Raw genomic sequence first — 26,593 nt, forward strand, 5'->3', positions numbered from 1 at the left:
GAACGCTATTCTGATAATTCCTATCAATGCAAGAGGTGCTGGCGGCCTGGCCCAGGGAGAGGCCGTGAGAGGGTGAAGAGAGGCCACACGTGAGAGCGAATCGGAAGACAGAACTGACAGGGACGGGACGGGACGGGAGGTAAGAGGCAAGATCGGGGAGACCCCCAGCCTGAGCAGCTGGGTAGCTGGGGGCCCTCAGCTGAGACGACAATCTTTAGAGAAGCCGCCCCCGACCCCTCCGGTAGGAGCTCCTCCGCCCTCCAATGACTGACGACGGCCCTCAGTTTGTTTCCTTCGTCGCACCTAATGCAAAGCACAATTACATATTATTTATTCGCCACCTGCTGTCAGGCTGTGCGTTGGGACCACATCTGCTGTGCTCACCATGTATGACAGCGCCCAGCACAGCGGCTAGCATGGTGCCAGGGCTCAACACATGTTTGTTGAAGTAATTAACCAACAAAGCAGCCGTGCTATCACACTACCAAGAAATGTAAGAGAAGGTCAGTGATGGAGAAAATAAAGCTTTAACTCTTAAACACTGAAGTTCTGAATTTGACATAAAAGTGACAAGCAGGCAGATATAGGTTTGGCTATACAGGTGTAGATTTCAGGGGGAAATTTAGGCAGATTATTATTTCATACTGTTTGGTATACTTTTCTCTACTTAACATGATTCAAAGTTAACCAATGTTTTTGTGTAGCTTACTAAAATAACTTCATAAAAATACCTTGTTACGTCCTGTAAAAACTGCCCATACTCACACATGAATATTTCTTAGTCTAAATATGTCGATACTCCAAAGGAAACTTCGTGTTGAAAATAAGCAGGAATGTTTTAATATGAACTGGCAAAATATGGTTCAATTTTAACCAAAAATATTGTAGTAAGATTGTCCTATCCTAATTAAGGCAAGAAAACAATAAAATGTCAGTTCTATTGAGTAATCTGGGAAAACTTCCACAGGTTCATAATCACTTTGCAGGCTCCAGAATTTCTAATTGATTTTACATTCATTTAGTAAGATAAGCATTTCCCAATTTGGGGTAATAATCATTATATATCAAAGTCAATACCTCCCATTAAAATCTTTATCTTCAGTTAATCATGTTATAATCATGTAATAAAAAGATTCTTTCTATACAGAGTGAGTAACCTTGCCCTGTGATATAATGTTGAAAAAGAACCAGTGTGATAAAACTTCCAGAGCAGGTAAATCCATACAGACCTTCAAACTAGAGGTTGCCATGGGGAGGGGAGGGGAGAAGAGGTGGGGAAAGGTGCAGTGACTGCTTAATGGTAGGGGTTTCCCTCTGAGGTGATGAAAGTCTCCTGAAACTGGGCAGGAGTGACAGCTACACACATTGTAAATACACTAAAGCCACTGAACTATATACTTTAAAATGGTTAATGGCTAATTTTATGTTATGTGAATTTCACCTCAATTAAAAAAAAATGTTTAAAGAACCAGTGTTATAAAAAATTGTTTAAATCATGTTTTTAAAAAAGGCTTTAGAATAGTAATATTCAATGAAAAAAAATTAGCCTATTTGTCCACTAAACCCTTTTGGTAACGAACGTGTTGAAATGTCCTTTTCTCCAAAGTGAGTAAAGCATTTTAATACCATAATTGGAAACACAAGGTCAAAAGCTCAAGTTTCCAAATTATATACTTAAAATTGTATTCAGTATTCAGTAAATGAGAACTTTAAAATGCACATCCTCATAGGCACATTGGGACAAATAGAATGAGGTTCTTAGATCAGCCTACAAAATCCTGTTTAATCCATGCTGCAGTCAGATTTTAGAGAAATATCAATTTTAAAAAAATGTATACACTACCTATTTCAAAAAAGGACTTGAAGTGACTATGAAAAATAACAATGCATTTGAAAACTGGAAATACAACAAGAAAAAATGAACATGTTTAAAATTTATATTAAGGGATGAAATTTTAATCTGGTTTGATTAGAGGAGACTGAATGAAAACATCCTATGCTACGTGAACAAAGCCTGTCAAACAAGACCATGTATTCTATGACTCTACTCATGTGAAGTGTCCAGAAGAGGCAGATCTCGTGAGATAGAAAGCACATTACTGGCTGCTTAAGGCTTGATGGGATGTGGAAGTAGAGGGGTGACAGCAACGAGTACTTCTTTTCGAAGTGATGAAGATGCTCTAAAATGACTGTCCTGATGGGTGCACTTATCCGAACATACTAGAAACCACTGAACTGTATACTTCAAACGGGTGAACGGTGTAGTATGTTAGTCATATTTTAATTAAAAAAAGAGAGATTCAAGAGGTCAATAGGCAATCTGCAGAGATTTAAAGATGCCATCAGGTAACTAACACTGATTACGATGTCAGTTTCTTTTTCTTACCACTAAGGCTTTACACCAACCAGATTTTAACTCACAAAGAACTAAAGAAAAAAATCTGCTTGTATTAACTGGGTAAGAGTGGGAAAGGCAGGCAAAAGACTCCGTTCAAACAGGGCACGTAGAGAAGAGGGGGCAGAGGCTGCAGGAGGAAAGAGGCTCCGGGGAGCAGAAGCCTGGGGGGCCAGACCGGGGCTTGGGGGGGAGGACGCTGCACACTTACAGCGAAACAGAGCAGCATCGGCAACATTAACAGAGCCGCTCCTGTCTTCCAGCTGAAGGCGAATGAAGAACGAAACACAATCCTGCTGAGGCAGTTCCCTGCCATGGCCATGAGAGGGGACCCCGAGTCCGGGGCGGTCAGGTGACTGGCAAGCTCTTGAGGAAGGGGTAACTGCCCGGGGAAATAACTTGCAAACCGTCCTTTGTAACTCCCATGCGAACATTTATAAACTCATGTTTCCAGGATTACCGAGAAATTCCCTTTTACCAAAATGTAAATAATTCATAAAAGGTCTTCTCAGAAGTTACGTATTACCCATATTTAAAATAAGTTAAAAAGGGTTTCTGCTTCTTTTCTAGATGGATGGATAGATTAAGAATACTGCGGTAATAGCACCTTACATTCACACAGGAAATCCTGACAAAACCACTAAAATCACGTTCACTTTGATCTTTATTTAATGTTCATGCACCCAGGACTGTGTTAAATAACGCAAAAGATAAAAACTATTAGAAAGCAGCCCCTCTCTCTCTGAGTCCCTTCAGAGTTTAAACCCTTAGCAGAGAGCTGAGGGGCACACGAGGTAACTTTCACACCATTAATGCCATCAGTGACTTGAGAGCTCAGAGAAAAAGAAGAGCTGCTATTATGCCGAGGTGAGCGTGGGCAGGCCCTAAGGGGTCACCCACTGGTCAGCACAAGATTAAGTGTAGGTGCAGAGAGGCTGAGGACCACGGTGGGCAGGGAACCCGCCCGAGCGATGTCAGCAGGACCGCTGGACAACACGTGATGGGAACCAGAAGACCTGATTTGCTCAGGGGATGGAGAAAAGAGCATCTGTGAAAAACCTGTGCCTGTAGAAAATCAGAGGTATCCTAATAACCAAGAGTCTGCTATAGTTTCTTAAAATTAAGGAAGTAACAATAAAAGTTTGTCTTCTGGAAAGCTTTAAAAGTTTCATTTCTTCATTTCGGCAGAACTCCACGGAACAGCTGCTCTACGGCGCTGGGGTTACTCTGGCCCTGCTCTAAGGAGTCTTTCCCTTGTCTAGTGGGGAAGACATTAACTGAGGGTTGGAAGTTCCTACAAGAAATAGGAAATGAGAAGAGTTACTCGATTTTATGGAATCAAATAACATATAATTAAATGTTATTAAGAGTATCACTGGGAAACCTGACCAAATCTAGAGGATCTGAGGAAAATTCCGAGTCTGAACCAAGCTCTAAGGAATGACCAGAAGTTGACCGGGCAAAGACGTGGGGGGAGACGGGTTTCAGGGCGTGAAGGGCCTGGAGCTGAAGAACAGGCTCCTTTGCAGAGAGGAGAGCAGCGGGGCGGCAGGAGAACACGCAAGGGGGGGGCAAGGAGGGGGGACGAGGACCTGGGACAGGCGCCGTGCTGCAGACCTCGTCACAAAGTTGAGTCCTCCTGCTAAAAGGAAAGGAGAGCCACTGGAGGGGACAAGCAGGAGGAGCAAGTCACAGGGAAGACTTGGGGACGGGGGGAGCTGCAAACACCAAGACCAAGGAGAATTCCTCCAAAGCTACGACTAAAGAGAAGGGCTTCCCTGGTGGCGCAGTGGCTTAGAATCTGCCTGCCAATGCAGGGGACACGGGCTCGAGCCCTGGTCCGGGAAGACCCCACATGCCGCAGAGCAACTAAGCCCGTGCGCCACAACTACTGAGCCTCCGCTCTAGAGCCCGTGAGCCACAACTATTGAGCCCGCATGCCACAACTACTGAAGCCCAAGCACCTAGAACCTGTGCTCCACAACGAGAAGCCACTGCAATGAGAAGCCCGCGCACCACAACGAAGAGTAGCCCCCGCTCACCACAACTAGAGAAAGCCTGCACGCAGCAACGAAGACCCAACGCAGCAAATAAATAAATGAATAAATGAATGAATGAATGAATGAATAACTAAAGAGAAGTCGCTGTATCGCCAATATTACCTGGCCTAGGCTGGGCAATGCACTTGACAGCTGAGCGGGGAAAAAAAGGCATCTAAGCTCGTTAAGAAGGAGGGAAATGATTCTTACCTTTGGACTGCTGGCCTGAGGAAGGAAGGGTAAAGTGTAATTTGACAGTATGCTCCAGGGATTTTTATATTTATGTTTAAAAGCCAAACATAAATTCACTGCTTACAAATATGGTATACAAGTTGATCACGAAGATACCATATTTTGCATAAAAGGGGGAATTTTTAAATCAATAAAATCTGATTTTTAATTTAAACCTATTATCTGATTATTTTTTGAAAGACCAATGAAATTTAATAGAAGCCCAAGAGATATTTTTAAACATTACACTTAGAGAAAATTAATTTACTGAAATTGATTGAAATAATTGGACTATATTATCTATATGCTGCTATCATACTAACTGTATCTTGGTTCTTTGGTGAAGAGGGAGAAGACTCATTTTCAGGATAGCAGGGTTTTGAGGCAGTTGGAGATTCCTACAAGAAATAAGTAATGAAAAATGTTACTCTATTTCATATAATTATATTTCTCCCTCTACTCACAGTGGGAAAGCTTAATAACGGAGGCTAAGAAAAATTTTTTCCTAGTTATTTCCCTTCTATATTCAGCTATGAAACTAATATGGTACAGATGTGAAAACTACAGATGTCATAAAGTTTATGAAATATGGCATATTTTATACCAATTACAGTAAATTTAAATACCACATACGTAATTAATTACTCAAAAGAAATGATGCGTGTTGCCTTAAAATCATGATGTTGCATGAGCTTAAATTAACCATATTTAAAATAAGTAAAATCTGAACACTTACGGATAAAAATGTAACAGTCACCATACTAACGTGCTCTTGGTATGAATCCTGGTAGGATTAGGCAAGGAATAGTCAAAGGAACTACTTGGCAACTGCCAGAATGAGAACTTGTATTAAGAAATTAAATTAAATTGCTATTAATATTTAATGTAATTTATAGCTAACTTTCCAATTATTAGAAATAAGCAAGATTGTTTAAAATGCAAAGAAGAAACCTCAGATTTACAGATTAATAACTCACCAGGAAAAAAAAAGAAATATTTTAATGTCTAAGCCTACAAGAATATATAATAGGAACAAACCAATAATGTGCATTTTTAAAGCAATTCTGCTTTGTCAATATTAAAACATGGTATGTGATTTCTACCTCAGATATTTGTAAAACTATTCATGGAGGATAAGACTGAAAAAAACGTTTTTTGGTACCAACAGCCAAGCTCTATTTTTCTCTGTTCTCCTAGAAGCTTTGAATAATTTCAGGAAAAGAGAATTAGGAAAATCATATGCCAATGTCTATTATTATTTTTCCTATAAAACCATATAATTTACTTGGACATTCATCTTCACATCTGTATCATCTACTTTACTATACTTATGAAACTGGATAACGTACTGTTGATAAGCCTGGGAATTTGTATTAAATCACAATACAAAAAACCATTAATAAAATCCATTCACTTAGAAAAAAAGTCTTCAGGTTTATATCCTGTACAATTTGTAAATACAGAAACCAGGTAGCAGTGAAACTGTACAGGGAAAATCCTTGAAGGTAACAACCTTAAAATCCAAGACCTACACTATAAATGGAGAAAACATTAAAATCATTATCAAATATATCTTTATAAAAATTAACTACATTTAATGTCCAAATATCAGTTTAGCCTCATTTAAGTATTTTTTCTAACAGCTTCAGATGTTTTACTTTTCAATTTCTTGACTTCTAAAAGTGTCTAATATGAAAACACTCTGAGAAAAAGAGGAAAGATTTGATGACCCATAAACTAGAAAATAAGTAACTGAATAAAATGAATGGTAATTATAACTTATTTTTCATGGCATCAGTCCTACAGAAATGAAAACCATAGCAAATGGAGTAATAATGTAAACACAACAATTATAATTATTATAAACAAACAATTTTACATTTACACATTTGTTTATGTATACTTATAAATGTATATGCATATATAAATACATCTTAAATGTCTACAAGCAGCAGGTTTTAGTAAAAATCATACATAGGCAGAAACAAACAGATGTATCCATACACACACACACACACACGCACACACACGCACACACACCTAGCTCCACCAAGGTTGTCTGGCAACTGAATTAGGACCCATATCATCATAACGACATTCTCTACATAGTATTAGGTTTCTCTGATTACCTTTCAAGTTATACGCATTTCACCCCTTATCATATATTGATCAGCTAGTTTGTTCTGGTATAGTCTCTCTTTTACAATCTCAAATCTTAAAAACGTGTATACTGTGTGATGATAAATAGAAGAGTTTACTTGGTGAAGTAGCTATCTATGACTCCATTTATAAAGGTGGCGGGGGAAGACATGCCTACCAAAAATAAGAAGAGCTCTGGTCTCAAGAAAATCATGTTATCACAGGCTGAAACAATTAGATGAAAAAGGATATATAATAAGAACTTCATGCAGGTTATTCTAATAATAGACTGAAAATGAATCTCAAGAAAGACTGTAAGGGAGTAACGAATTTTAAGTCTACATCACTAAAATAACCATCCTTTTTGTTCTAGTACGAAGAGGCAGTAGAGCTGGCTCAACAACGGCTTTTGCACTAGAGCTTTCATTACATACAGTAGGAGCTTTCTGTATACACTGAACTGTAATCTGGTTCTTGGAGTTAAATGAATTTTTCTATTAAAATCTCTAGGACTCTTACCTACACAGGTTAACCTCAATGCTAGTATATTGGGTTGGCCAAAAAGTTCGTTCGGGTTTTTCCCACAAGCGCTTATGAAAAACCCGAATGAACTTTTTGGCCAGCCCAATATTTTCAAGCATTCTTCAATAGACAGACTCCAAAATTTCATTCCTTTAATATGCCCCCTACATTCAACCACATAACATCCTTACAAGTAGAAATTCGAAGTACTTGTCTGACTGACTGAGATAATTTAGAAAAGAATTTAAGACTGAAAGTATACAAACACAGAGAAATATGCCTCAGGAGAGTTCACCCTGTTTTCACTAACTACCTAAAAATGGAGGAAACCTATTAATTATGTCAAAGGAGCAGCCTGGTGGTAAAATAACAGAGAGTCCCCAGCGACAAATATTTTAGCTTTAGGGTGTTGCCACCACCCTCAGATTTTAACATTAGTATGTCTGCTGTTCTACAAATTCGTACTAATTTCCTATTCTATCCCCAAAATGAAGGCACAATGTAAAGATGTAACTCACAGGGAAATTCAAAACTTCATGGCTTTTCCAATCTCATGTTTGCATCAAAATGCATTCCCTATTTGAAACAGAGAACATGACTTCTCAGAAGCACTTGTGCAAAGAGCACTTAGGGAAACAGGAGGAGCAGGGCTCCAATCTTCCCTGGGATGGGAAAGTTAGTTAAACGTCTTTACCATTAAACCTCCTAGAGATTGAAGACAAACAATAACGGATATGTGACTTTAAAAAGAGACGATGAAAAAACACCTGTCACCTACTAGGCCCAAATGTATCACGAAACACATCGTTATGCCACATGTAAGTCAGTCCATTGTGCAAAAATCAAAAAACTTCAAAACCAAACCCCACTTGGGGACAAACTGATATGACATACAATAAAACAGTCATCACCAAGGTATGAGATTCAGCCGAGGAGAAAATACAGAATAAAGAACTTGGCAAAGTCCGCAGCAGATTTTCTCAGAAGGTCCTACCTTGTCATTGGTGTCCAGCACAATGGCGCTATGTCTCCACTTTGTTAACACTACTGGTTCTTGCAGCCGCCTGTCCAGACTCCTACTTTTAATAATTTCTCTTTGCTGCTGAGATGAGGCATTATACTAAAGAAAACAAATTATACCTCATAAATAACAGAAACAAAAGTGGAATCTAAACATGCTGGCTCCAAGTGACACATGGTGTTAGGCAAAATTCACCATGTGACACTAACCTGAGTTTTCTCATCTTTGACCAGCACTGTGACACAATCAAGAAGATCAGAGATTTGGGTACTGGAGAGACCAAGTTAATGTTACCTTTGGCAAAACACTTAATCTCCACAAGGCTAAGTTTCATCAACTATAAAACAGATATAATAGAGTTCTAAGGATTAAACAGTATAAAAAGTGCCAGATGTAGCCCTGATAGGTTCTCAATAAATAGTAGTAGTCATAATTTATAAAATGAGGTCATTGGACAAATTAATTTTTTAAGGTTCCTTCTACTTCGAAAATCCACATGAATTCAATTTGTGGTTCAGGTTTTTTTAATGATGCTTTCATATACAACAGTATTCTCGCATTTAAAGGAGTTTTTGTTTTTACTTTTACTTTCCATATATAGGCCAAACACACTATTATCTGTTTCTCTGAAGTGGTAAACCATAACCAAGTCAAAAGGTGGAGATGGTACTAGTTCCAAACACCAATCCTGAACATATCAGTTGTGTACAAAGGATAAGTAATAACTACCAACTGAAAATGAAATATAAAATTAAGAACACATTATCAATAAGGTATTAGGTCTTGTGAGTGTCTGAAATGTCAAGTAGACCACCAGGCATAAACATTTGAGAAATGTGAGGTTTAAGAGTTATGCTGTTTTATACAGGCAGTTTTAATAAATTATAAATAATAAATTATAATAAAATAACAAAAGAAAATTCATCTACTTTTTAAGGGATACATTCTTCTCCTGAAACCAAAGGATACCTAATATCTACTTCTCTAAAAAGCCCAGTAAATCTTAAATTTTAATGACTCGTAATTTCAGTGAAATTATGTTTCATTACATGTTATACTACTAAATCTCAGTAATATATTATTATTTATATTGTTTTTAATATTTAAAAACCTTCCAACATCTTTCTCCATAATATGCCATTTTTTCACTTTCCAAAATGAGTCCAGACAGGTCCCCCAAACTGTTTCCAAAGCTGTTACTTTGTTTTTTACATTAAAAATTTGCCAAAGCCAGGCAATCACATATGGGTATATGTTTTTCATTCATTGTTGCTTAACAAGCTGCAATCTTAAAATTTGTCACAGAAGTTCACAAAGGGATCATTTCTAGAATGAACAAAGGCAAAGCTTAAAGGCTTCCCCCCAAAAAATTCTGCACTGTAAATCGCTAAGTGAAAAGAGACCGAGTTATTAAGCAGAGCTCCTTCCAGACAATCATCGTTAGCAATAATTAAAATGTGTAGTTGCGTGTAAGCTTGTGTATGAACTTTAATGGATACCTACCCTAGCTGTTGAGCTGTATAACTACAGTTGTTTAGAAATCCTTTCCAAGGGGCAAGAAAAATAATGTAAAATTAAACTGGGTAATATTCACAATTTAAAAGGTGCTGGTAATTTTATTAGGCAACAGTATGTTCATAAAAGCAAATAAAGCACCAATAAAATGTCATATAAAATCTAGTGTAGACAGAAAACAAAACTAAAGTGTCACATAATCAGAGAAAAGAAAAATAAGATGACACCACAGCTAAAATACACACACACACACACACACACACACACGTCTAGTTAAACAAGATGGCTAAAACAACATTTTAGAAATCTTTTTAGAACACCTTTTCTCTTTTAAGAATTTTAATTGCGATTTTATTTGAATTATTTCAAACATACAAAAGAACAGCGATTATAATAAAAACCCACCACAAGCTTCAGCACATCTAACATAAAACAGGTACCTTTTTTTTTTAAAGAAAAAAAATATTAGAGTCCTCTGAAGACATCTTCCAGATTCCATTCCTCTCCCTCCCTCCCCGACAGTACCATATAGTTCCGTGCTCACCATTCTCACATGCTTTACACTTTAGTACATATGTATGTATCTATAAATACACAGTACCTGTAAGCTTTTAGATTTTATATAAGTGGAATCATATCACATGCATCAATCTTCAACTTGCTTTTTCACTCAATACGTTTTTATTAAAACAAAAAAACAAAAAAAACTGCGTCCATATTGGTGAGTATGCAGCTCTAACTCATTTGTGTTTCACTTCTATGTAACACTACATTACATGCAGATACCACGATTTAACCATTCTGTTATAAATGGACATGTCCGAGGTGGTGGTACTAATTACACTTCTACCAGCAGAACATAATACTTTGGACTGCCCTACTTGGTACTGTTGAACTTATATGCATTTGTGTATATAAAATAAATGTATGTACATGTGCACAAATTTTTAAAATTCTATTAGAAGAGTGAAATGTTATCTCTTTTTCATTCTCTGATTACTTATAAATTTGAACATCTTTTCAAATACTTATTTCATGAATCTCCTCTTCTCTGTATTGCTTAGTCATATATTTTGCCTATTTTTGACTGGGTTCTCTCTCTCACTAGTGTGTACAGAAAGAACCAGGAGGCTCTTTATATATTTAGGCTTCTAAGGCTTCGTAAGCTATGTGAGTTGAATGTAGCTTTTCCGAGTCTGAAGCTCATCTCTTGCCTTTTGTGTATGGTATCTTTTGTATCAAAAGGTGTTCTGTTGAATTTTATGTAGTTATATCTGTCCATCTTTCCCTTTATAATTTTTCCTTATACAGTCTTGTTTAAGAAATCCTTCCCATTCTGAAGTCAAAGATATTCTTTGACATATCATTCTTTAGCCATTAAAGTTTTGCTTATTATGTTGACAACTGTCATCTACCTGGAATTAATTACTAGGTGTGAAGTCAAGATCTATGTTTATTTCATTTCTTCATGGGAATAACCAATAATCTTCGCAACATTTATTGCACAGCCCATGCTTTATCTGTTGATTTGTGATGCCACATCTGAGATTCCTATTCTGTTCTGCTTGTCTATTTCTCTACACATGTGCCCACAACTTAATCACTACAGCAGGAACCCCATCCCTGCCCCCAGATTCTCCCTACTCAGGAATATTTTGGTTCTTCATAAACCTTTGTTTGCAAATAAAATTTAGCATCAGTTCAAAAAAAAAAAAAAAGGTAGGGACGGCAACAGGAAAAGGAAATACAGTGAATTTACAGATCAATGGGGACATTTATAAAATTAAGTGTCCCCACCCAAGGTCATAATGGTGTATTGCACCATTTCAGGTCAATTTTATGTCCCTCAATTCTGCTCTGAAATTTTCTTCATTAAGATCTTACAAACCTTCTACAGGTGTATTCTTAGTTATGACTCTTCTTAGTGTTGCTGCTGCTTCTAATGTAAAAAAGATCTTTATTCCTATCACATTTTCAAATTGACTTTTTATTAGAGACATGGGTAGTTTTTAGATTGATTTTAATATCATCACTCTTCAGTTTGCCGAATCTCCTGATTTTCTAATAATCAAAAGAACAACTGAATCTTTCAATTCATTTTTTTTCTTATTTTATTGTTGAATAGAAACACTGATGGGAAAGTTATAGTCTAGGTCCTAACTCTATTGGCAAAGCTTCTGTAATCGCACGATGAAGTATGAGATTTACTGATGACTATATGATAAATAACCTTTAGCATGATGTAATATATCATTACATGTGAAGTGATCTTTTTGTGGAAACATATAGTTGGGTCATGGTTTTCTGTCATTTCTGAGAATCTTTTAACAGCTGTGTTTAAACCATTTACATTTAATGTAATTATTTATATGTTAGGATTTAAGTCTATTTTATTTGTTTTCTGTTCTGTTTATCATTCCTGTTTCTCCTTTCCTGCCTTCCTGTGGACTACCCTGAGGAGTTTTTACTATTATAGTTTAATTTACCTATAGTTTCTTGAGTCTATCTCTTGTTACAGTTTTTTAGTGCTTGCTCTAGGGATTACAATGTACATACTTAATTTCTCACAGTCTACCAATATCAGCATTTTACTATTTCAAGTGAAATGTGGAAACCTTACCAACAATTACATCACACTACTCTCCCCTCCTTATGATATAGTTGTTTTAAATATCATCTCCGCCTACAATGAATACTTCTTCAGAGATGTTATAATTTTTGTTTTAAAGGTCAAACATAATTTTTAAAACTCAGGACAAAACTCTCCTCAGATATTCACCCTTCCCATTGTACTTTCTTCATTCTTAATGTTCCAAGTTATCTTCATTTATCATTTCTCTTCTGTTTTAAGGACTTCCTATAGCAATTCTTTGAGAACAAGACTGCTAGTAATATATCTCTTAGTTTACTTTCATCTGAAAATGTCTTCATTTCACCTTCATTCCTGAAGGATATTTTTGCTGGATGTACAATTATGGCTTGACAGGTTTTTTTTTCAGCATTTGTAAAATGTTACACCACTTCCTTCTGGCTTCATGGTTTCTGATAAGACATCCACTGCCATTCAAATCATTATTACCCTACAGGTACTGCGTTGTTTCACTGAGCTGCTTTCAAGACTTTTTTTTGGAGGAGGAAAAAGGGAAGTCTTTAATTTTCAGAAATTTGATTACAATGCATCTGGATGTGGATTTCTTTGAGTTTATCCTGTTTAGTATTTATTCAGCTTCTTGAATCTGTTGATTTGTCTTTTGCCACATTTGGGTGTTTTCAAACATTGTTTCTGCATATATTTTTCAGCCTCACACTCTTTCTCCACTTTTTCTGGATTTCTGATGAAATGAATGTTAGATCGTCTGTATTTTCCCACAGATCTCTGAGGCTCTGTTCATTTTCTTAAAATGTATTTACTCCTTCTGGGTCCAGGAGGCTAACCTGGTGCATTCCTCTCATGGCAGTGGCAGAAGCGGAAGAGCAAGCCCTGGCGCACAAGCCCATTTCAATACCATGTTTGTGACACATTTGCTCATGTCCCACCAGTGGAAGCAAGTCACATGACTAGACTGGATTCAGTCATGGTAACAGCAGGACAATACGCCCCATCCACAGCGGGAGGCCACTACAAAGGTACACAGCAGACAGCACAGATACAGGAGTGGGTAAGGAATGGGTCCAATGCTGCAATCTGACACCACAGGTAATCTGGCTGTCTACCCTTTGATGGCTTTTAAGATTGTCTCCTCTACTGAACTTCCATAGATCCAGTAAAATCTGTCAACACGTGTATTTATTTTTCTCTCTTCTGGTCTGTATTGAGGGCATATTTTCCAGTTAAAAATGCATGCCTTCCTTTAGTTTTAGAAAATTCCCAGAAGTAATACTTTCCAATACTATTTCTCTACCATTTCCTCCATTTTCTTCTTCTAGAATTCCTGATATATGAATATAGGAAACTTTCCACCCATCTTCCATTTCTCCTAACCATGCTTTAATATTCGTTACCTTCCTGTCCCTCTGTCTATAGTTTACACTATCCACTGCACTTTATATTTCAATGATTTTTTTTCTATATCCATGTATCTTTATACTAATAATATTTTTCTTTAAACTGACTTACTCCAGGACAAAGAAAACTAAAGTCTATCTGGTAATTGACACTACAGATATGTCTACTTACACTTGTCTTCTAAAACATTAAAATAATGTACCAATTAAAATTTAAATGTTTGCTCAGATTTCACTTAAAATTATCTGAATACTAGTAGTGATAAGTATATGACCACTATGAAACCTACTGCTTTAGATAAACTCAGCCCTGGTGCACTTATCTAAAGAGAGAGAGCCAGTGAGACCCTAGATCTCATTGCCACAAGCTGCTGATGACTGACTCAATTACAACACACATCTACATACAAGAATAAACTTGAATACTGAGTTGCTTTTCTTTCTTTAAAAAAATAAATATAAGACCAACTTCATGTAGAAAACGCAATATATTCAAGGGAACTATTGGCATTATTGGCACTGAAGGGGACACTGTATCCAGGAACAATGAAAAACTGATTTCAAGTTAAACCAAAAGAATCTTTAAATAGGGATTATCAGTATTATATAGCTATCAGATAATGCACATCTCAGAAAAATTTAGCCAAAGGATTCTCGATGAATTCTGAAAAAACTAGTCTTGCTGCTTTTTAGAAGTTGAATAAAAATTTAAAAGTGAATCTGCTGTAACCATTTTCAGATATTATTTCATCTACTATTTCTAAACAGAAATCCAGTGTTAATGTTTATTACCTTTGGCAACTCCCATTCTGACCGAGATCCATCTGCACTGTAGTAATATTGTCTACCTTGATCGTCAACATGCTTGAGCCACTATAAAGACAAAACAGGTGTTATATTTTAAATGTACATAAAATTGAGTTTAAGCCTATACAACCAGAGATATTAGATGACATTCTTATGAATGTTATTCTACTTGCTCAAGACCACTGCAAAAGAAATATAACAAACCTATACTAATAGACTTGCATTTTAAGTTTGTTAAAAATAAGTAAACTAGGGACTTCCCTGGTGGTGCAGTGGTTAGGAGTCCGCCTGCCAATGCAGGGTACACAGGTTCAAGCCCTGGTCCAGGAAGATCCCACATGCTGTGGAGCAACTAAGCCTGCACACCACAACTTACTGAGTCTGCGCTCTAGAGCCCATGTGCCACAACTACTGAGCCCATGTGTCACAACTACTGAAGCCCGCACGCCTAGAGCCTGGGCTCCGCAACAAGAGAAGCCACCGCAATGAGAAGCCTGCGCACCACAACACAGAGTAGTCCGCGCTCACCGCAACTAGAGAAAGCCCGCGTGCAGCAATGAAGACCCAATGTAGCCAAAAATAATTAATTAATTAAAAAAAAAAAAAAAAAGCATATCTCCATTTATTCCCAAGGGTCTTATTCTTTAAACTAGCACAACAACCCGTTACCTTCTCTGATGATAAACACATAAAATTTCAACATGCATTCTCAAACTAGTTAATTAATCATAAAATACTAGATTCATGGTTTTTGTTTTATGTAACTTGGTTATAAAAGAAAAAGGAGTGTAGGAAGTGAGGTGGTATGTCATAACAGCATGTTGAGAAAACTATTCCCAAAACACTATTCCCCAAGAAAAACACAAAGAAATATGTTTACTGAAGAAGTGTAAGCAGACTGACACTCAATGGGTCTACTCTTCAAAGGGTCTGTCTTAAACAGGTTGACACCACAGACATTACTGTAAACTGGAAGCAGTTTAAAACCATGAATAAGTAGTTACACTGAGTTTTCATATTGTCAGTTGACATGATTACAGAATTACAAGAAAATATTTTCATGAGTTTTAAAACTACTACTAAAGCTTCAGTACACAATGATTTTATGAGAGGAATCTGCCAAGAAAACTAGATGAGAAAAAAAGAAAGTACCTTTTCATTAGTACAGTCACTGGTATACAAGGTATGCCCACGTTCATCCAACTCTTCTGACCAACCCCTTGGAGGAGAACCACACTGACTATCTGACTGGCTGTAACAAATGCTGTGGTAGTTTTCTTCTGATGAAAGAAGCTATAAATAGTCAGAAACATAAGGATTTTTCTTCTTTGAACATACATATATATATATATATATATATGCAGCAGTTGAAAATCTAAGCAATTGACTTTATTTGGCTATACATACTAATATATCTTGAATATATTTAAATATTTAGTTTTCAAAACAAATTGTTTAGTCTTTCTAATGGTACACTGTAAGTGGTAAGGTGAAATTAGTAAGTTATTTTATCGCATTAATGCAAGCCTAGAAAAATTTACTATAATGAAATTGAGGACAATGCTTTCAGACTGAGAGATAAAATGCTGCCTTCTATTTAATGCTGCTTTTGAACTGAAATCAGGTTAAAAAATGACAGGGGTGCGTGTGTGTGTGTGTACACACATCTATGTGTAAGCAAAGCAGGAGGTGAGGGCACTTCATTAGACTGAGATTCTTGAAACTTCTCACCTATTTACTGCAAGTTCCTAGCCAAATGCCCCACATAAAGTGCTCAATAGATATATCTTGAACTATTTTTTTTAAAGCGTGTGGGATGGAGATGGGGGGAGAAAAGACACTAGCTTTTTAACACTCTATTTTATGTTCTAATTTATTGTCAAGTTTTCCTAACTCAACCAAATGCTTCTTAAAACTATTCAAAACTACACTTTGAAAGAAGAAAAAATAATATTGAGAAAATACAAACACAATACAGAAAGATTTAAAAATTCAGTATGTAATATTTACTAGGCTAACTCTAATGTGCAAATGACCCTTCCAGGGTCACGTTCAGGTAAAATAGCTTCTACAATTAATTCTACTCAATCAGACTGGATTTTCTACCATAATTTGGTCTGAAACACTAAGATATGTAGATTCTCAATGCTGTAGAAGTAACATACGTAAACATCCTAATGTTAGTAATATGTTCACAAAAACTGACATAGACAACTTAACAGAAGCCTTGTGTAGAGTGAGCTATATATGTTTTGTAACAGTAATGTTTTTAAAAAATGAAAAACCTAACTCAAAAATCAGGATTTATTTTAATTTAATTGAGACCACTTAAAATGTAAGCTCATATAGGAGAGGTACAATAAAATCTTTCAGAAACAGAATAAAAGAAGGCAATCTGTACAGGAAAATATTATTCAACCATCAAAAAAAAAAAGAAGGAGGGCTTCCCTGGTGGTGCAGTGGTTAAGAATCCGCCTGCCAATGCAGGGGACATGGGTTTGATCCCTGGTCCGGGAAGATCCCATATGCCGTGGAACAACTGAGCCCATGAGCCACAACTACTGAGCCTGTGCTCTAGAGCCCGCGAGCCACAACTACTGAAGCCCGCGTGCCTAGAGCCCATGCTCTGCAACAAGAGAAGCCACCGCAATGAGAAGCCCACGCACCACAATGAAGAGTAGCCCCTGCTCCCCGCAACTAGAGAAAGCCCGCGTGCGGCAACAAAGACCCAACGTAGCCAAATAAATAAATAAATAAATAAATTTATTTTAAAAAAAGAAGAAGAAGAAGAATCCAGAAAGGTAAGTAGAATAAAAAAGCAGCTTCCTCCTTGAAGGCATGTGCCAAATCCTGAACTAGAACATTAGTTTTCAAGGCCATGCAGAAGTGCTGGGGAACAGGACTCGGAACAACCTAAGGCAGTGAGTCCCACAATAAAGAAAGGGGACCCCAAAGAATTATACCTGCAGTTTATGGGGTGAACCAGAAACAAATCTTGGCCCTTTATTCCAGGAAAATCACAGGACTAATCAGGGGAAACTGGGGGAGAACACAACAAGCCACTCTTCATGCAATCCAAAATGACTACTACCTAGGTGGCCTGTGAAAACGCAAACTGAAAATTTAGTTTCAAATATTCACAGCATACTAGTTCCCCCAGGCACCTGGCAGAAACAAAAGCAAATCCTCTCTGAAGGAACAAACTTTCAACCCTAGCATTAAACTTGCTATATGAATTTCCAACAACTATAATCTCACATTAAAACACACACACACACGATGTAAAACAAACGCCATGAGTGAGAGTCAGCAGAAAAACAGCATATTCAGACTCTTAAAGACTATATACTGAAATTATCAAAAATAAAGTAGAAAATAAGACTTAAGAAAGATATGACAAATAAATGCAATATATGATCCTTCACTGGATCCTTCACTGCAGGAAAAAAACTATAAAGGATATGAGTTGACAAGTGAGAAACACGAACATTACCTTTGTATTAAATAATATACTAATATTAAATTTCTTGGGTGTGATCATGTATTTTTCACACACACACAAAAAGATTTTGCTGGAAAAAGTCCTTATACATAGAGAATAAAATATTATGTTGTCCGGTCCAAATGATTCAGAAAAAAAAATTACTGCAGAGTTAGAAGGGTAAAAGTAGGGAGAAAGTAATAAGGCAAATGTGGTAAAGTGTTAACAACTTGTAAATCCAGATGAAGGGTACCTGGCAGCTCACTATACTATTCTTTCTACTTTTTTTGTATGTTTCAAACTTCTCAAAGTAATAAGATGGGGAAGCTCCCCCAAACAAATAAAAAATAACACATTTTTTAAATTCAAGGGTTGGTTTAACATCAAACAAACATACATGATGAAGAGAAAAACAGCAAACAGGAGCTTGACTTGGAAATGACTGGGAACAAGCAGAGAGAGACACAGCAATAAAATGTTAAAGTATAAGGGAAATCAAGAGACATGATAAACGGAGTAAGCAGATTAATCGTTCATCTAATCAAAGTCCCAAAACAAGAGGAAAGAGAAAATGGGACAGGAGCTGTATATAGACAATGCCTAAGAGTTTTTCCAGAACTAATCAAAGATGGAACGCCTCAAATTTGGGATTCCCAACAAAGCCCCGGAAGGAAATAAAAAAGATAACTTCACCTAATCACATCATAGTGAAATTACAGACACGAGATCCTCAAAGCCACCCGCAAGAAGAGACCTACAAGTTAAATCTTCCACATCAACAATGGAAGCCAGAAAACATGAGAATAAAGCCTTCAACGAACAAGGGAAAAATAAAAAGCCATCAACTTAGAACTGTGTACCAGGTAAAGATATTCTTGAAAAATAAGGATGAAAAATAAATTTCCAGGCAAATGAAAACTAAGATTCTATCACTAACAGAGGCTCACTAAGGAAATTTAAAAGTAGGTACTTAAGACAGTATAAAGTTATCCAAGATAATCTAATTTGCCTAAGAAATGTGAAAAAAGAAAGTGGTACGTATGAGGATACATTTTAAGAGTCACCATGTAGAACAAGTAGTAAGGGAGCTAAAAAATAGAAATAAAATAAACAACAATAGCACCACTGCACGTATAGTTCTTGTATGGTTTCAAGGAGCAAGAAGATGCTGATTAACCGCAGACTTTGATAAGTACGCCAGTTACAACTTCTAAGGCGGCATTTCTCATCAGCAGCACCGTGGACAGTTAGGGCCAGACTGCCCCTCGCGGTGGGAGCTGTCTTGTGAATCACAGGATGCTCAACAGCTTCTCTGGCCTCTACCCACGAGATGCCAGTAGCCCCCGCTGAGTGGTGACAACCCAAAATATCCCCAGACATTGCCTAGGTCCCCCCGCAGACAACACTGCCCCACGTGAGAACCACTGTTCTAGGGCAACCACTGAAATGACAAGCTTCTGAGTTCGGATGAGAGGGCGAGCACCTGCCCCCTCTCAAACCCTACTAAAATAAAAGTATCGAAACAAGCCTAGAAAGACCCGAACCGTCCAGAACAGGGAGAACACAAGGAGACACAACAGCCACAAAACTCTGGAGGCTGAGAAGCAGAGGAACAAACACCTGAATTATCCGCAAAGGAAGCAGAATCTAAACTGGTGGGGGGCGGGGGGCGGGCGCCAGGGAGGGAAGATGAAATCCAACAGGTCTGCGGAGCGAAATCTTCAAATGGCCCAGGAACTGACAGTATCAGGTCCCCCTGGAACCGCGGGTACTGAACTGAGGACTGAAATCGCCAGACTCCCCTTCCTCATGCCTGGCCACTAGGTGTGCACCCCTCCCTTATTCCAGCCCAAGTGTAGGGTTTTACTCCCTCTCAAGAGGGATGCTGAGTTGGAAGACAACAGGCACGACTGGGACGCAGGTACCAAACAGAAAGAGGGGAGACTAAGGAACTACGTGCAAACTAAACGCCGGGTACCAAGACCCAGGCGGCCCTTACTGTCCAGGCGTGAAGACTTCTGCAGAGACGGGTCAGTCTGAAAGGGAAGACCGAATGGTTCCAACCCTGGAGACACCCCACACGCAGCCGACCGAGATCGCCGTAAGGTCAAGTTCAAAATGCCTTGCAACTGTGAGAAAAAATGATTTCCAACCTAGAATTTTTCACTCAGGCCAACTATCAATTAAATAGGAGGGCAGAATACAGACTTTTTCACACACACAGTGTCAGTGTTACCTCCCATGCACAACCTTTCTCAAGAAGTTACTGGAAGATATGCTCCAGCCACTCTGGAAATACCTATTTTACACAATACCTGCAGAGAGTGAGTGGTGTGAGCTCAGACTCTGACATACTAATCACTCCCATCTAGTCACTGAAATAGAAAGCTAAGAAGGGTTAAAGTTCCCATGTGTATTTCAAATTTCTTTAAATTATTCTACAATTTAGCCCTTACCCTAATTCTTCCAAATTATAAGATTTTACTTTGATACACAGGACAACTTATTTTCAAATCTTTCTGGACACGCAAATTCAAATAACTTTCCTAACATTTCCTTATTATAGTAACACATGAACAATTTCTCACTATCCTCCACCTCATTCCTGAACACTAAAAGTACAAGTTACCACCAAAGCAAAGCTATAAATATCCAACTGAAAAACAGGGTAAGATGAGGGGTTATTAACTATAAGAAGCTTTCAGATTCTGCTAGATACAGGATGTGTTACCTGACTTCTCCAGCTCCTACCTAACTGGAGTTCTGTTCTTACTGTACAAGCCAGCTGCTCTCTCTAAGAGCAGGTGTCCTGTGCGGGTGCGGGGGCCGCCGTCTACCAAACAGCAGGATTCAACTCCACTCTATCCACCCTACCCAAGCTTCTCCTGCCCATCTGAACAGTCCCAAGGACTCTCTCCAGGCCTCGGAGATAAGTGTTTCTCAAAACCCCGCTGCCCAATTCACCGCACCACCCTCTGAGAGGTGGGAGGGGGGTGAGACCAAGGCAGGTGGGGAGACAGCATGGACACATGTTAGAGAAAATAACGATACAGAGTGAACTGTCAGACTTCGAGGGTGGTCCGTTCACAGCAAAGGAATTACACTTATTTCCCCTACATAGAAATAAAAAGTGATCTTGTATCTCTAACAAAAACTGACAAGTATCTTGCTAGCCCCACCAAACCATAAAGAAAAGTGTCAATTAAATAACTTTGTTTTTATTTGTTTGGCTAAATCATATCACATATTTTCTCTCCTTTTTCTAAAAGATGTCACTCCTTGGGCAATAACAATGATTGAATTAGTATCTTCTAGCGCATGAGGGAAACTACTGGCACTAGGCAACATTAACCCAGTTAATTCTGGAACTAGTAAGCATGCTACAAGGCTAGCCGCTGTCCACTAGTTAGAGATTAGGAAGCAACAAGCAGTAATATAATAAAACGTGGAAAAAAGATTTAGTATCTTAGAGATTTCAAGGGTTAGAAGCAAACCTATTCACTTCTTTGAGGAACAAGAAGAGAAAAAGCTCGGTAACTCACTGGTTGACCCCCTAACTCCTCATACCTCTTGATCTCCTGGACTCTGGGAATCTCCTTTGCTTATGTTTGTATCTCGAGTCCAACGAGGGGGTTTCCAAGTTCTTTCCTGTGTTCCTCTGTTATAGTAATAACAACGCCCTGAACTATCTTTATGAGTTTCCCATTCTCCATTAATCTGAACTGCTGGGCTTCCAGGGATCGGGGGGAGAGCCGACTGGGATATTTTCAGTTCTTGCAGGTTAGCGTAGACAGGAGAATCTGGCCGCCCTTGATTTGGAGGTGGTGTCGCCTGTGAAAAATGTGAAATATCCATGTTTAAACTGGCATAACGCTTATAATTAAACATGAGATTTATAAACATAAATACTAATTCATTTTAAAACATATATGCAGGTGTATATATTCTTTTTAAGGAAATAAGAATTTAACAGTTTTAATATTCATAGTTTGAAAAAAACATAAGCGTTAAAGAGAATCCAAAGTGTGCTTGGGCTTCCCTGGTGGCGCAGTGGTTGAGAATCTGCCTGTCAATGCAGGGGACATGGTTCAAGCCCTAGTCCAGGAAGATCCCACAGGCCGCAGAGCAACTAAGCCCGTGCGCCACAACTACTGAGCCTGTGCCCTAGAGCCCACGAGCCACAACTATTGAGCCCACAAGCCACAACTACTGAAGCCCGCACGCCTAGAGCCCGGGCTCCGCAACAAGAGAAGCCACCGCAATGAGAAGCCCACACACCGCAACGAAGAGTAGCCCCCGCTCGCCGCAACTAGAGAAAGCCCGCGCGCAGCAACGAAGACCCAACGCAGCCAAAAATAAATAAATAAATTAAAAAAAAAATTTTTTTTTTAAAGTGTGCTTAATTACTTCCCCTCACCCTGAAAGAATACTTGACTAGAAGTCAGGAGCTGTGGGTTCCAGTTCAAGATCTGGCCTAACAAGTTGTAAGACAACGGAAAAGATCACTTCATCTCTCTGAAACTGAACTATTTAATCTCTGTAAGTGAAGAAACTGGATTAAACCACCTAGGTCCCCATTGGCTCTAAAATTCTATGATTTTAGGCAATTTTTAAAATATAAAAAGGCTTACATATGGGTAACTCAGCATTTATTCAGAAAACTATCAAAAGAAAGATTTCATATCCTAAGCTCTAACATTAAATCAAGAATATAAGTAAAAGACAAAGGAGATACTTCAGCTAAGAATTTACCACATACTACTTTGCAGCTATAATTTCTCAGTAGCCATAAACAAATCTTTCCTCTCTTCCTAGTCTACTTATTTGTGAATTTCCTAAGACTGGAAAAACAATTAGTAGTAACTCTGATTTACATGCCTATTCAGTCTCAACCTTCAGTTTTACTTTTTATTTTTAAATGTCTCACTAGATGTCAATCAAGAGCAGAATACTCTTCATACACTTTGCAGAAGGACACTGTAAACCGTATTAAGTTAGAATTATAACTGCTGAAAGAAAAAGTACGTCTTTTTAATACTATCTGTTTGTATCTGTGTATACATCTTCCCTTTTACAAGAGGGTTTCTCAACCTCAGCACCACTAACATTTGGGAAGAGATCATTCTTTTTGCGGGAGGCTATCCTGGGCGTTGTAGAATGTTCACTAGCATCTCCAGCCGCCACCCACTAGATGACAGTGGCTTCCCCTCACTGTGACAATTAGAGTCTCCAGACACTGCCAAATGTCTCATGGGGACAAACTGCCCCTGGTTGAGAATCTTTGCCATATTAGTCCTAGAATTATTCAGATGTTCAATTACTTCTATAATACACCCATAGTTTTATGAACACTTGAAAACACTGAATTAAAAAAGGGAAATGTGGGCCATCATCAAAAAATCTAAAAACAATAAATGCTGGAGAGGGTGTGGAGAAAAGGGAACCCTCCTACACTGTTGGTGAGAATGTAAACTGGTTCAGCCACTATAGAGAACAGTACGAAGGTTCCTTAAAAAGCTAAAAATAGAGTTACCATATGACCCAGCAATCCCACTCCTGCGCATATACCCAGACAAAACTATAATTCAAAAAGATACATGCACCTCTATGTTCATAGCAGCACTATTCACAATAGCCAAGACATGGAAACAACCTAAATTCAGCAGAGGAATGGATAAAGAAGATGTGGTACATATACACAATGGACTATCACTCAGCCATGAAAAAGAATGAAATAATGCCACCTGCAGTGACACAGATGGCCCTAGAGATTGCCGTACTAAGTGAAGTAAGTCAGAGAAAGACAAATATCATGTGATATTGCTTATATGTGGAATCTAAAAAAATGGTACAAATAAACTTATTTACAAAACAGAAATGGAGTCAAAGATGCAGAAAGCAAATTTCTGGTTACCAAGGGGGAAGGGGGAGAGAGGGATAAATTGAGAGACTGGGATTGACATATACTCACTACTAGATATAAAATAGATAACTAATAAGAACCTGCTGCATAGCATAGGGAACTCTACTCAATACTCTGTAATGACCTATATGGGAAAAGAATCTAAAATTAAAGAGTGGATATATGTATATGTATAACTGATGCACTTTGCTGTACAGCAGAAACTAGCACAACACTGTAAATCAACTATACTCTAATAAAAATTTTATAAAAGGGAAATGTGGATGGATACACTGAATCAGTTTTATTGAAATTAAAGTACTGTAACTTCTAAAATATTATTTGCCTATAAATTAATTATAATGAATCTAAATCACAGAATAAGCTTTACAAAAGAAAACAGTAGGGGCTTCCCTGGTGGCGCAGGGGTTAAGAATCCGCCTGCCAATGCAGGGGACGTGGGTTCGAGCCCTGGTCCGGGAAGATCCCACATGCTGCGGAGCAACTAAGCCCGTGCGCCACAACTGCTGAGCCTGCGCATCTGGAGCCCGCGAGCCACAACTACTGAAGCCCGTGCCCCTAGAGCCCGTGCTCTGCAACAAGAGAAGCCACTGCATGAGAAGCCCGCGTACCACAAGGAAGAGTAACCCCCGCTCACCTCAACTAGAGAAAGCCCACGCACAGCAACGAAGACCCAACGCAGCCAAAAATAGAGAAATAAAAATGAAAGAAAATAGTAAAAATAACCCGAGACCTGAATACATTTATAAAACGGTTACCTTTGGTCTTTTTAAACATGGTAATTATGCAAATATTCTACTCAGTGATACAAATTAGACCATTTTCCTATAAATGTTAGCTTTGAATTTAGACTATCACCAAAGAGCATTTTTCTATGAAGAAAATCTATCCATGAAGACAGATTTCCATGTGTTTCTCTTCCAGACTAATTCCATATCCTGATGACTTAGCTGGATAACAGTGCTTCTCTGACTAAAACCAACTCTGTTAATATAACAAGCAATTCTATATAGTAAATCATTTCCCAGGACCTTATCTAGAAAATTCAACAAGTGTTAAAGTTCTTTGCTCCTGATACTTCACTAGACTTGGGGAAATAAAGACGCCAAGAAACAGCAACTTTCTAAACAATTTTAGAGACACACTGTACTACAGCTTTAAGAAATAACTAATTCCTGTTGTTTAAACAATTCAAATTTAAACAGTTTTCTCAATTTAAAAAAACTGAAATACCTTAACAAAGTTTATAAGGCTAGCATAATTCTGAAACAAAAGCAGAGAATTAAATGAAAGAAAAGTACAAACCAACCTCACTTATAAATATAAATGAAAATATACTAAATAAAACATTAGCACTCAAATCTAGCACTGCATTAAATAAATCAGGAAAAAGCAGAAATATTAAGGGAGTCTGTCTTCTGGAAATCTCTTACTGTAATTCTTTACATTAACAGATTAACTTGATCATCTCCACAGACACCAACAAAGCTACTGATAAAATTCAACATGGATTCAGGATAAAACTCTTAGCAAGTGAGGAACAGGTGATGCCTCCTTAATTTGATTTTTTAAATTATTATTCAAAATAAACATCATACTCAGCAAGACACTGAGAGAAGCATTTTCATTAAAGTCAAGAATAATTCCAGGGGGAGTTCCCTGGCAGTCCAGTGGTTAGGACTTGGTGCTTTCACTGCCAGGGCCTGGGTTCAATCCCTGGTCAGGGAACTAAGATCCTGCAAGCCACGCAGTGCAGCCAAAAAAAGAAAAATCCCAGCATGTCAAGTACCATGGCTTTCATTCAACAAATGTACAATACTAAGATATGAAATGTACTGAGACATGAAAAATGAGTTAACTCATAAATACCCAGTAGGAAAACAACCCTGATATTTGTCACTGACATAATGAATATTTGAAAACCTAAGTCCATGAAAACTACTAAGAAGTTTAATAAGTTGGCCAGATAAAAAGATCATTTAAAATCAGTTTCTGATACATGAGCAATGACAAGTTAGAAACTGTAACAGAATTTTAAAAATCCCATTCACACTAAGAATTGTTAAAACACAGTTAATAAGCTTAACAAAAAGCTTTAAAAAAAATAAGCTTAAAAAAAAAATGAGGAGTACTTCTAGATAAACTGTTGTTCCTTAATTTTGTAAATGTGTTCCTTCTTAAAAAATTAATCTATAAATTCTACAAATTCAATGCAATGTTTGGCACACAGTATAGTTAGTTCACAGCCTTGCATACAGGAGCACTGAAGGAAATTTGTTGAATGAACAAACAAGTGAACAAAAGAATGCAAACATATATACCCAAGTAAAAGCAAAACTGAAGGACTTGGATATGGTTACATGTGATAAAGAGAGGAAACTAGGAAACCATCCACATTTCTAGTTTGGGAACAAGGATGGACAACTGTGTCACCATTTAAGACAGGACTAAAAGTGGACTAAGCGTCAAACACTCAGCGGTGCTAAGGTTACGAATACGATTAAAAAATTAGTCT

The 26,593-nt window shown here is 37.7% G+C and overlaps 1 protein-coding gene across 6 annotated transcripts in view; it reads right to left on the reverse strand.

The window, feature by feature from the left end:
- Positions 1-26,593, reverse strand: part of ARHGAP12 (Rho GTPase activating protein 12) — a 110,680-nt gene that overhangs the window by 25,535 nt on the left and 58,552 nt on the right. Inside the window, exons 4-8 of one of the 6 annotated variants that reach the window (XM_061178003.1) lie at positions 21,723-21,986; positions 15,827-15,967; positions 14,660-14,740; positions 8,321-8,446; positions 4,989-5,063 (exon numbers count right to left, since the gene is read on the reverse strand). In XM_061178003.1, coding sequence (XP_061033986.1) covers positions 4,989-5,063; positions 8,321-8,446; positions 14,660-14,740; positions 15,827-15,967; positions 21,723-21,986 — 687 coding nt within the window. The remainder of the gene's footprint in view (positions 1-4,988; positions 5,064-8,320; positions 8,447-14,659; positions 14,741-15,826; positions 15,968-21,722; positions 21,987-26,593) is intronic. The other 5 variants (XM_061178032.1, XM_061178022.1, XM_061178012.1 and 2 more) reach the window with 5 other exon arrangements.

Source organism: Eubalaena glacialis, chromosome 2, assembly GCF_028564815.1.
Source record: "Eubalaena glacialis isolate mEubGla1 chromosome 2, mEubGla1.1.hap2.+ XY, whole genome shotgun sequence".
Classification (NCBI taxonomy): Eukaryota; Metazoa; Chordata; class Mammalia; order Artiodactyla; family Balaenidae; genus Eubalaena; species Eubalaena glacialis.